Here is an 11,103-nt window from a genome sequence, read left to right as displayed (position 1 = left end):
GTATATATTCTGCTCCGAAGTATCTGCTTGTCTGGAATGTTCTTTTTTGGAAGGGAAGGCGGAGTATACGCGAGTACGTAGCCCATCCATGTATACTTTTCGACCGTGAAGAGGAAAGACACTATACCACGGACTCCCATTGCCATTTCAATAGCTGATCCTGGCCCTGTCTTGAAGCCCTGCTGGTCGCCGTCTTCGAAGTATAGACTTCCCAATCTACCATCCGCGGTACACCCGAGCTGGGGTGAGATGGTAATAAGAAAATAAGCAATAGATATTCAGAGGCCTCGGAACGAATCTCTGCCAATTTCTGCAGGCGAAGCTCTGAAGCTGCGGCAATACTATTTAAGCTTCACCAGGATGTTGTTCCCAACGTAGCATCCTCGACCATTGAACATAAACGTCCGTTGATATCTGCAGTATAAGACCGATTTGCCCAAAAAAAAAGCAGCTCATCCCCCTCACTGTCCTCCCCCAACCTGCATCATCCCTCCCATCGCCCTCAGCATCCCTATTCCCACCCCAAGCAGACCCTGACGATCACCAACAAGGCCAACCGGCTCACTACCTATGGCTTCACAGCAGTGCCTGCCTCGGCACAAGCCCTACTAGCTTCTATCCTAAACTACCCGGTCCCCAGCAGCACCTATCCCGATCCTCCTGACTGACACTGCCGTTCCCCACACAGCGTTACGGACGCCATTATTCGGCACCGGGACTTGTGGTAGTGTCGCAGAAATTACTGCGGTGGGACCGCTCTTGCAGCTGGCGACGATCTCCGTTCGGTAGGTCGACCCGAAGACGGAAGAAGATTTGAGGAACGAGGGAATGGACAAACTCCGGACTCCGTCCCGAGTTCGAGCTCTGCATTGCATTGTACTTGCACTGCCTCACTTGTACTCCATTTCCCCCTCTCCCGAAAGATAAGCATTCAAGCTTGCGGTGGAGCATAACCTGATGGAGCCGTATGCTTGAGCTGGTCGGGGATTGGACGGACTCGCGGCGAATCGGGAAGGATGATATGGCGACATGATATGCTACTGTGGAGATTGATAACGAGACCAGGGAGCGAGAAATGAACTGCGCGATGCCATGATAACGACAGAATTGACAATTTAGACCCCCCAAAAAAGAATGGCAGGATCCGGTGCATTTCAATTCCATTGGAGAGACCATTTCTCTATCTACCCATCCATGGGCGTAAACCTCGCTCCATCCATGTCCCGAAGTTAAGGTATGAGTACGCTTGAAGGGTTCGTACCCGCCCCCTTCCCATCATCAATGCTAATGTACATCCATAACACTACACAGCCACGCCCACTCCCCCGATCCCCATCTATTTCCTATTCTGGAGAAGCGCAGCCTCATCATCCTCAGGAATGTCGACCCGCCAAATGCCCAAAGTCTGTCCGTTGTCGAAAGTACGGTCATTCTTGGGATCGGTTAGCACCATCGCCTTGCTTGCCAAGGCGAGGCAGTCCACAAGCTCCGACATGCGCTGCGCCTCGGTGAAGCTGCGTGCCAAGTGGGCCGTGTTGGCCACCCAGATGGACACGGTCATACACTGCGTGAGCAGATTGGGCTTGTCGAGGGAATGGCTGGCGTAGTACAAGGCGTTGTGGTAGTCGAGGATTAATTCAGGGAGATAGGTCCGGCGAATGTGCTCGTAGTCTCGTTCTTCATCCGCTGTGGCCACAATTAATATGGAGGTCTTCGAGAGTTAAGAAAACACAGGATGAAGATTGACATAGCTTACCATGCTCCGATTTGACAAGCCACTCATCAACGATCAGTCCCACGCTGTCTTCGATTTCCTGCAGGAGGGCCTCAAGTTCGGCAAGGAAGTCCCGGACAGTGCCAGAGTCGCGCCGGCGTTTGATCCTGGGTTCAACTGGGTTAGATTTTGAGCCAAGGAGACCAGGTACAAGAAAACTTACTTCGACGTCTGATCGTACACAATGGCGAACTGCTCAAGGGCATCAAAGCCGAGGGCCAATGTTTCGAGATTCCACATCCGAACAGCTTGTTGATACGCAGAATGGTGAGCACTGGTGATAGTGCCATTGCTGCCAGACAGGCTCCGCCGGTGGGCGTGGCTCCGCTTGGACTTGCTCGGGCTCAAGGGGGTGTCCTCCACCAGGGATGGAGCCAAATCAGGGAATTCAAAGACATCCACATTGAATGTTTCGTGGGAAACCTCCGACATGCGCATGCGATGCCCTAGCTCGCGGGCGGCGGCAAGCTTACCAGTGACTGAACGTAGGTTAGTTATTGTAATAAAAACACAAGATCAGCGATATCCGACATACCAAAGAATTTGCGGTACAACCAGGCTCCACGGTTGCAAATCTTAGACCACTGGCCACCCGCGCAGCGGAGCCACTCTAGACTGCGAATCATCTTCTCATCCTCGTCCGCAACAGTCGTCCCAATCAGGTCCTTTTTGGGCGGCATTAAGACACGAGTACCATCCGCTAGCCTTCTCACCCGGGAGTATCCAGTTAGACCTGCCGAGTGCTCAATTGAGGAAACACCGGCGCTGAGCCAGGACCACTGGGCGTCGAGGACAGCGTTGATGTCAATGCCATGCTTCTGCGTGGCACGAATCTGGTGCTTTCGGTCCTTGAGGTCAATGATATCAACCAGGATCTTCGATAGGACAGTGTGGCACATCTCGGTGGGTAGAAGAGCAGCATACGACGGGATCAGGTCAGACAAGCCCTTATCCTGCAGATCCGCAATGTAACCAACTACAACGACAGAAGCTGCCTCCTGGAAGTGACTATCCGCGCGTGCATATCCGATCGAGTTGACGATCACGTAAATGTGAGTCGCCATCTGCAAGGCCTCATGGTCTTCAGCAGTGATGATCAATGGCTCCTCCACACGAGAAGCCGCCACTTCCGGAATGAAAGAGGATTTTCCAAGCCTCTTGATACCGACCTGGGAGACTGCTTGGGAAAGCTGGTGGAAGAAGGTATCGTAGCTCTTGCTCAGGATAGCAGCTTGAATGTTGCGGAACGGCTCGCGTGCCTCGGCGTTCACTTGTTCGTTACCGCGCAAATACTGGAAAAACTTTTGCAAATCCGCATGTCCGGCAGGCTCCGGCTTGAACGCAACCGGGGTATTCGGAGAATGGCTTAGCTTGCGCTGGAACTGCTTGCAGAATCCCTGGTATCGCGAGAGAACGATGCGGTTGAAGTACACGTAGAGATAGTCGTCCCAGGTCTTGCAAATCTTCGCCGCTGGGTCGGTTTCGCCGCAGAGAAGCGCATAAACTGCTTTCTCAAAGTCATTTGTGTTTGGATCTTTGCTCAACGCGTGGCAAGCAGCACGCCACGAATCCTGGGCGCGACTGTTCATCAGGCGGGTCAAGCCATCATCGGCCGGTGTCCGTGTGTTGGCAGTAGGCGCATCCACGCTGGAACCACACAGACTAACGGCTCTCCAATTCTCGAGGCGACTCTGGGCCCATTCGCGAATCGTGGTCCAGTTTTCGCCTTGGCGGAGCATCTTCCAGCAGGCCATCCACGTAGCGCGCTCATAGAATGCGTCCTGCTTCTGCAAGCTATGCTTTTGCCGCGTAAGAGCATCGGGGTCCAACTGTGTAATCAAGGGGGTCTGTGTGTCGTTGCTCAACAGAGAGCGAGAGATGCCCGGATCATTCGGTTCCAAAGGTTGAGGCCAAACGCGCAGTCGCTTGTGACCCTTGATCGCCTCCTTGGTGAACAGCCAACCATGCGCCCACAGACCCTGGCCTCTGTCAGCCTGATCCTCCATGTCTTTGATCAGCTTATCAAGGTCCTGCGGTCCTGCCTTGGCGGTCTCCTCCAGCCATCGCATGGAGACTACACACTCGAGCGCGTACTGGTCCGCATTCAAAAACTCCTCCCAAATTTCACGATCGGTCGAATATCGGTGAAGATTTTGGAAGGCCTCTTGTTGCCCCTCCTTGAAGCTGGCGCGGCTGGCCGGGTCGTCAATGCTGATGAGGTTGAGGAGCAGGCGCCAAGTGTCGACCTGCAGCTGCAAGCGGCGCACATCAGCGCTCGCCTTAGAGTCATCGTTGGCAGCACTTGACCGGAAACCAGATTTAGCTTTCTTCAGGGTTTGTTGTCTATTAAGCTCGTTGATGGCGTTCTGTGCGAGATCCCGGTAGCTCTCCACGAGCTTGTAGGCTGCCTGCACGCTTTGGAACTCGTCGGTGGTGTTCTTCCGCTTGAACTGATCCAGCTTCTCGGCGAAGGCTTCGATCTGGCGCGTGACGCGATCGGCGGTGCTGCGAAGGGGGCGCAGCATTTCGTGGGCGTTGGAGGCCGTGCTTGTCTCGGTAAATAGCTTGGGGGAATCTGGGAATGAATCAATCAGCCATGGCGATCGCATAGAGATAGGTAGCACCATAGAAACCAAACCGACCTTGCACCCTGCTTGTAAAGCCCATGACGGATTTCAGATTGGGCTCCAGCATAGGAATCGCGGAGCCATTCTCCGAATCATTGCCATTGACACCGTCCATCTCATTGCCCATTTCGTCATCCATCGCCTCATCCTCATCTTCAAACCCTTGCTCATGCTCATAGGACTCATCGTCCTCCATGGGCTGGTCATCCTCGTCGTCCTCGTCAATGCTGATGATTTCAGGTTCCTTGGGCGGAGCCTAGCAGGAATTGATTAGCTGTAATGGTACCCGGCGATATAAGGAGCGCGCTTACCTGCGTCCGCATCGTCGCAGTGCTGCCAGACGCCGCAGACCTAGTGAGAGGAGCCATGGCTTGCGGTAATTCTGCAAGCTTCAAAAGCTTCCGGACGGAGATGTTTGGGGTTGTGATGGGGAAGAGAACGGGAATTCGTGTTTGTCTCTTTTGGTTTCGGGCGCGTTAGGCCCTGGCCTAAAGCAGTTTAGCGCCATCGGCACGGGATTTTTCATATTTAATCGCCCAGCAATTTTCGCCCTTCCTCTTCTTTCTTTTTTCTCTACAAAATGTCTAATAGGCAGTCATTAGAGTCTCGGAACGAAAGTTTTCAATGGTCGTTCAGGTCCTTGAGGCCTCTCAGCGTGCTCAAGATTGTCTTAGAGCAATCCAGCAGTCCTTCTAACTAGCCTGGTTTCCTCCAGATGGGAGCTCAGCTATAGGGGGACTGTTACATGCCATTACGGTCCATTGCAACATGTGATCTGCGATATGCGATCTGTAATTCGTCTAAGATTTGAGAGCACCCTTCCACCGCCATCTAGCTTTGGTGTTCCGTTGCCTGGGCTTGCTGCCTCATCTTCAGTCGCAGCAGATTCGCCTTAGGACAGCTCACGGTCGAGGCCTGGTCGCCTTGCTGCTGATAGAAGGCATTGCAGCACTCGTAGAGGGCGTCAATCTGTGCCTTGCATTTCTCCTCCTGATAGGAATTCTTGATTAAGCAATCTAGGATGGGTGAGTCACCTATAGGGATATTGTGAATGTGGAATCATGATTGTAGGTTACCTTGAATGGCGCACTGGGTTTTGATTAGCAAGCTTTCAAGCCACGGCGGGAGTCTGCAGGGCGATGGGAGGTTATGAGAGACCTACGGCACGCGGATGACAGGGAGGGTCGTGAGATAGGTCTTCCTTGAGATTTCCCTGCCAGACAGAAGTCAGTTTCCGAAATCTCTCATCAGTTTGATTTCACTTCCTGCAAAGGTTCATACCATGATGCCGGCAAAGCAAACACGCATCAAAGGAAGAAGCTCGTAGAACAAGCGCCAGCTTCCAAGGAATCACCCAACTCTTGCGTTGTTCTTAGCTAAGCTGCCCTGTCCGTCCGCCCGCCGATTTGCTTGCCAGTTGCTTGCCCGCAAAATAGATTCTCCGTCTTTTGTGGGGCGAGTCGCCATTCTGCCGTTGATATCTCTCTTCCTCCCACTTCACCTTCGGCACCACTAACTTGCCATCGCTTCGTTCGGGTGAGTCATTCTCGTTGCGCCAGGTTCTATTTCGTATCACTGATCAAATTTGCCAAAGTTGACTTCATCTTGATTTGACTATCTTCCTCGACTACGTGAGAGCCCCGCGTTCCCGTCATTGCTCCACGCGCAAACAGCCCTCTGACTCCAGCACAGTCTTACAACGATTATCCATTATGTCTGCCGAACAGGAGGCCGGTGCTGCCCCTACGGAGCACCTCAATATCAAGGTCACCGACAACAATAACGAGGTCTTCTTCAAGATCAAGCGTTCTACCCAACTTAAGAAACTCATGGATGCCTTCTGTGAGCGGCAGGGAAAGCAGCCCACTACCGTCCGTTTTCTTTTTGACGGCACCCGTGTGCGCCCCGAAGATACCCCTGATACCGTATGTCCCTGCCTTCATATCCTTCAATAAAGGTGTCTGAAGACTGACCCACAATCTCATCATTCCAGCTCGATATGGCCGACGGGGACACACTTGAAGTCCACCAGGAACAAATTGGTGGCTAGAAAGGAGCATTACTTCTCTCACCATCTTACGTGTCTGGAGTTGCATTGCGCGATGGACCGACGGATAGATGCAACGTGATGAAAACGAGTGGCGATGTTGATGGTTCATCGCGAGGAGTTTGCACTGTTTTGTTAATGAGTCAACGAATTTACAGAAATCACCATTTGATCATGGTTTCCTACATACATACATACCTACCCACAGTTCTACGAAATATTGAAGTTAAATGGTAAAGAGCAAGTCGCTCAACAGGAAAGTGCCACTGCACCCGCAACGACAAGTATAATTCAGTCAATCCCATATTACAACAGCATACACCGAAACCGGCAGGACCCAGCACCCAATAACTAGGTCTATCAACTCTTGACCAAGCCATGCCACCCATGGGTAGGACCTCACCAAGCCACCAAGTCACCCAGACAACCAGCAAAAGCGCCACGTAGAAACGACACACATATATACAGGTGAATATATATAAAGAACTCCAAACCCCCAAGATAGCAGCGAATGGAAGAAGCCGAGAGGAAGAAGTGCTAATCAGTCCAAACCGAAGCCTTGACCCGCTCTTCCTCCTCCTTCGCCTTCGCCTGCTCTTCGCGCTCCCGATTCCGGCGCCTGATCTCCTGCTCCTTCACAGACCGGTCATAAGCGCGCTGCTCCTCAGTGCGCTTCGGCGCCCGAATCCCGAGCGCACCGGCGATCAGTCGGCCTGCCACAGCAGTCTGCTTCTCAGGCCGACGGGCCGGACTGTTCTGCCCCGCAGCGGGGGATGCAGACCTTGCAGCAATCCACGGATCCGAGTTCTGCGGCGAGATAGGCGTGGGCGGAGGATCCAGCGGGCCCTCTCCGCTGATTGTAGGCGAGAGCACAGCGGAGGACGCCTCGTCGGCGTTTGGGGTGGGCTCGTCGCCTGAGGACAGGTCGACCTCGTCTTCCCAAGAGTCCGCGACGGGTGTGGCGGCGGTCTTTTTCGGCTTCGATGTGGATGGGATAGATGTCGGCATGGCAGCCTTGTTCAGGTATGGTCGCGACACATCCTGCCTTGGTCCTTTCTCGCCAATGGCCAGATCATGGAGTGCGGATTGTAGCTCGTCGCGCGGATCAGACATGGCAGGTGAGGGGGGGCGGTGGCCGGGTTGTTGAGCATCAAGGGAGACCCGGGGAGGATCTCGGGTGGTATGGTTGGTATTTGGGAAGAGAGTGTCAAATGTGTTCGTTATATGAGACTTTGCGGAGGTGTGAGTCTAAAATAAGAAGATCGCAGGTAATGGCGTCAGAGCTAGCGTTTCCCTGGTCGATCGTGGAGAAGCCGACGGGGCTAGACCAAGCCAGGAAGTGTGGCCTCGGTCGGGGTTGCACCCTCACATGCCACCAGTCATGCAATCTGCAGAGTTTGGGTTGAGATTGTCAAATCAAGATTTTGATGCATGGGAATGATCGACGGTGAGTAAATCCAAGCTACAAAAGTGTGTTTGTGGGGAATGATGCGGAATTTGCGTCGAAAACCTAAAAAATATCATTCTGGGATTTTCCTAGGGTAGATTGCCAAAATTCTTGAACTTGACCCACTAGGTATTCGTTTGAGAATATATACATGCTATGCTTCCTCTATGGAATTGTTCTATGAAGATCTAGTCAAGCAAATGGTCTTTTTAGCTGCCCCCTCAAAGCTATCAAATGCGTGCAGAGGAAGACCGCTCTCGGCAATCTACCAGATCAACTCACGTTAGCTTACTCCAAGCATATTCAAACACACACCAACTGACCATTTTTTGACCGAGCTCCTCGTTAGTCCCACGTAGCCGCACCACAACGGGCACCTTCATATCCAGGTCGCGGAAAGCCATGATGATGCCCTCCGCGATCATGTCACAGCGTGTTAAGCCGCCAAATATATTGACAAAGATGGTCTTGACGCGCTTGTCGGAACAAATGATCCGGAAAGACGATTTGACGGTCTCCGAGGTGGCTTTACCGCCTGTATCGAGGAAGTTGGCGCAGTGGCCCCCGTGAATTGTGAGAGCATCTACTGTGTTCATGGCAAGACCGGCGCCGTTAACTATTGAAAGGGTCAGAGGCTGACTGTCTGGACTTCGAAATTGAATGTAAAAGATGCATACCCAGTGTGCCGATGCTGCCTTCGCCTTGTAGTCTATGACTGTTAGCACGATCGAAATGATGTGGGTAGGGGGACCGTACTTGACGTAGACAATTCCGTCCTTCTCTGCCTCGACTTCCTCTGGCATCTCATCTGCCTTGTTCCGCAGGCTGTGGATGTCTTCTTGGCGTCCGGAGCTACGGTATGCTGCATCATCAAATCCAAATCGGGCACCGCGGACTTCCAAGGAGCCATCAGTGAAACTTCCAATGCGTGTTTCCAGAACAAAGGCCTCCTTCTCCTTGAATAATTCCCACAAAGCTTGGACTAGGCCAGCCAGCTTGCTCTGGGCCGAAGGAGGAAGACCCAAGTGCGATGCCACTTCGGGAATGATAGAGCTATTTTCGAAATTGGCTAGGGTGTAGCTGAAGGGGAATCTGCGAGATTGGGCTGGGTCAACCTTATTCCCCGGAGATGCAACGATGCAAGGGGACAGAGCTGTCCTATCCACAGAGATGGAAATGGAACCGTCAAAGCTAGAAGCAGCTTCGTTGATGGAAATCGACTTTTGCTTCAAGATATCGAATGCCTGGAACTGCTTGATGTAGAGGTCACGCTTCTGTTGGGCAAGCGGTCGTGAGACCGGAGTAACACGCCTCGAGGTATGGAACCCGCGCCTTTGTGAGCCTCCGTTTGAGATAGACTGCGTGATGTCAGTCGAGCTTCATTTAGCTGAATCTGTCCACACTGACATTTGTACCTGGCCGAGAGGCTCTGTTGCCCAACAAGGTCTTCATTCCCTCGCCAAACTTCTCTGGATGGTTGACCATGACAGCTCCGGCCCGTTCCAGAGCTTGGTATTTGGTTTGAGCGTCAGGTTCACCGGGAGCAGCCCAGGCCCCAGCATGTCCCATAATTCGTCCTGCAGGCGCCTCCAAGCCACCCACAAGAGCCATGATGGGCCTGTCTAATAGTCAGTAAAACTTTCACCTTGTAGCAGGAGGATGGCATACTTGGGATCAGCACTTCTCTGTCGGTAATCTCTAATCCACTCTGCGGCGTCCAATTCCGCGGTCCCCCCAATCTCGCCGACCAGAATGATACCTTGGGTATCGGAGTCGTGCTCAAAGATCTTTAGCGCGTCAACAAAATTGGTGCCGGCCAGCACATCGCCACCCATACTGATGCACAGACTCTGGCCAAGTCCAGCTCGAGTTGTCGACGCTACGGTTTCGTAGCTCAGAGTGCCTGACTTGGCAATAATGCCGACGTTACCGGGCGCAAAGCAAGGCAAGGGTTGGAAGCCAATGCGACACTTGCCAATGGCGGAGATTATGCCCGGGCAGTTTGCACCCACAAGGCGAGTCTTTGATTGAGTCTGGAGCATGGAGTGGACCTGAACAGACGGTTAGAATCTAGAATCTCGGCAGCGAACACAAGGCAGGAATATGTCTGCTTACCCTGAGAATGTCATGGATGGGGACGTGTTCAGCTACGGCCACCACGAGCGGAATCTCCGCCTCGATGGCCTCTTCAATGGCCTGTGCGGTCTGATTTCCCGGCACGTAGATGGCAGAAGCATCAGGCTTTGCTCTTTCCTGTGCCTAGACATGTGCCAATTGCGTATCAGTTTGTGAACAAGTGCCGACAGTCGGGTTGTTCTTTCGCGTACCACTTTGACAGAAGGAAACACCGGGAGTCCCAGATGCTCTCCCTCAACGCCGGGCTTGACTCCGCCCACAATTTTGGTGCCCCATTCGAGCGATTCCTTCACATTGGCGGTCGCCTGTCTTCCTGCGGAGAAGCTTAGCAAGTACTCGAATTGCACGTTCCTAGGCTAGCATACCTGTAAACCCTTGGAACAAAACCCGGGTATGAGCACCAATCTTCAAATTAGGCAGAGTATCCGCATAGCTGGCATTTCGTGGGGAGGTCGAGAATCTCCGGGTCCAGCGCACGCCCATCTGGGGCGCGCGTCTTGGCAGAGAGTGCAGAGCCATGGAGAGACCCGGACGGGGCGACAATTCGGGCAGGCTAGACGCAGTTGGCTACACAGTTTGATAAACCAATTGCTCGCCGGAGGATTTATATGCGCCCTATGGCGAAGTTGTGACGTTAGTCGACACTAGCAGGGTCCGTAGGCTGCTGAGAAGGCTACTTGCTCCAAGTCGGCTATCCGGTCTCGGAGCTTCCCCACACTGTCAATTCCCGAGGCGTTGGAGTCAATCGAGCCTGACAAATCAGACATCAACACATGCCTGCATACATTGAATTGGACAAAAGCCACAACTCCACTGAAGATGACATCAGGGTGGAATAAATACTTCAGTTTGTAGCAAGTGCTCAGGGGCGCTAAACTGAGGCAGTACGTGACCCGCTCGTGCTCCCTTCTAGTCGCAGTCCCTAATATTTCGTATCCCAGATCGCAATCTTCAGATGGAATATCAACCTTCCCATGAGCCAATTCAGTAACCTCACCTTTTCAATATAGGAGACATTCCCACATTGACAGTGAATTGGAGGCAAACCGGTTAGTCTCCTGCATTGCCCATC

General features: G+C 52.8%; 5 protein-coding genes across 5 annotated transcripts; 1 reads left to right on the top strand and 4 right to left on the bottom strand.

The window, feature by feature from the left end:
* Positions 1 to 1,336: 1,336 nt before the first annotated feature.
* Positions 1,337 to 4,769, bottom strand: N7482_005611 (nucleoporin Nup84/Nup107 family protein; the record flags this gene model as incomplete). Its single annotated transcript, XM_056687736.1, has 6 exons — positions 1,337 to 1,686; positions 1,757 to 1,881; positions 1,938 to 2,253; positions 2,310 to 4,349; positions 4,417 to 4,657; positions 4,713 to 4,769. The coding sequence occupies 6 exons, from the start codon at positions 4,767 to 4,769 to the stop codon at positions 1,337 to 1,339; spliced, it is 3,129 nt and encodes a 1,042-aa protein (XP_056543291.1).
* Positions 4,770 to 5,232: 463 nt separating this feature from the next.
* Positions 5,233 to 5,685, bottom strand: N7482_005610 (uncharacterized protein; the record flags this gene model as incomplete). The annotated part of the gene is made up of 4 exons (XM_056687735.1): positions 5,233 to 5,417; positions 5,478 to 5,490; positions 5,564 to 5,614; positions 5,683 to 5,685. 4 exons carry the CDS (start codon positions 5,683 to 5,685, stop codon positions 5,233 to 5,235), a joined length of 252 nt encoding a protein of 83 aa, XP_056543290.1.
* A 428-nt stretch (positions 5,686 to 6,113) lies between these two features.
* Positions 6,114 to 6,451, top strand: N7482_005609 (SUMO family protein SMT3; the record flags this gene model as incomplete). The annotated part of the gene is made up of 2 exons (XM_056687734.1): positions 6,114 to 6,326; positions 6,395 to 6,451. The coding sequence occupies 2 exons, from the start codon at positions 6,114 to 6,116 to the stop codon at positions 6,449 to 6,451; spliced, it is 270 nt and encodes an 89-aa protein (XP_056543289.1).
* A 534-nt stretch (positions 6,452 to 6,985) lies between these two features.
* N7482_005608 (uncharacterized protein) lies at positions 6,986 to 7,561 on the bottom strand (the record flags this gene model as incomplete). Its single annotated transcript, XM_056687733.1, has 1 exon — positions 6,986 to 7,561. One exon carries the CDS (start codon positions 7,559 to 7,561, stop codon positions 6,986 to 6,988), a length of 576 nt encoding a protein of 191 aa, XP_056543288.1.
* Positions 7,562 to 8,073: 512 nt separating this feature from the next.
* On the bottom strand, positions 8,074 to 10,550 carry N7482_005607 (putative succinyl-CoA synthetase subunit alpha; the record flags this gene model as incomplete). The annotated part of the gene is made up of 7 exons (XM_056687732.1): positions 8,074 to 8,160; positions 8,219 to 9,253; positions 9,303 to 9,513; positions 9,564 to 9,946; positions 10,011 to 10,154; positions 10,223 to 10,344; positions 10,397 to 10,550. 7 exons carry the CDS (start codon positions 10,548 to 10,550, stop codon positions 8,074 to 8,076), a joined length of 2,136 nt encoding a protein of 711 aa, XP_056543287.1.
* Between the last annotated feature and the right edge of the window lie 553 nt (positions 10,551 to 11,103).

The sequence above is a fragment of the Penicillium canariense genome (assembly GCF_028826845.1).
Source record: "Penicillium canariense strain IBT 26290 chromosome Unknown utg000003l_segment0_segment0, whole genome shotgun sequence".
Classification (NCBI taxonomy): Eukaryota; Fungi; Ascomycota; class Eurotiomycetes; order Eurotiales; family Aspergillaceae; genus Penicillium; species Penicillium canariense.
The sequence above is the reverse complement of the archived record's forward strand: the minus strand, read 5'-3'. Positions and strand labels throughout refer to the sequence as shown.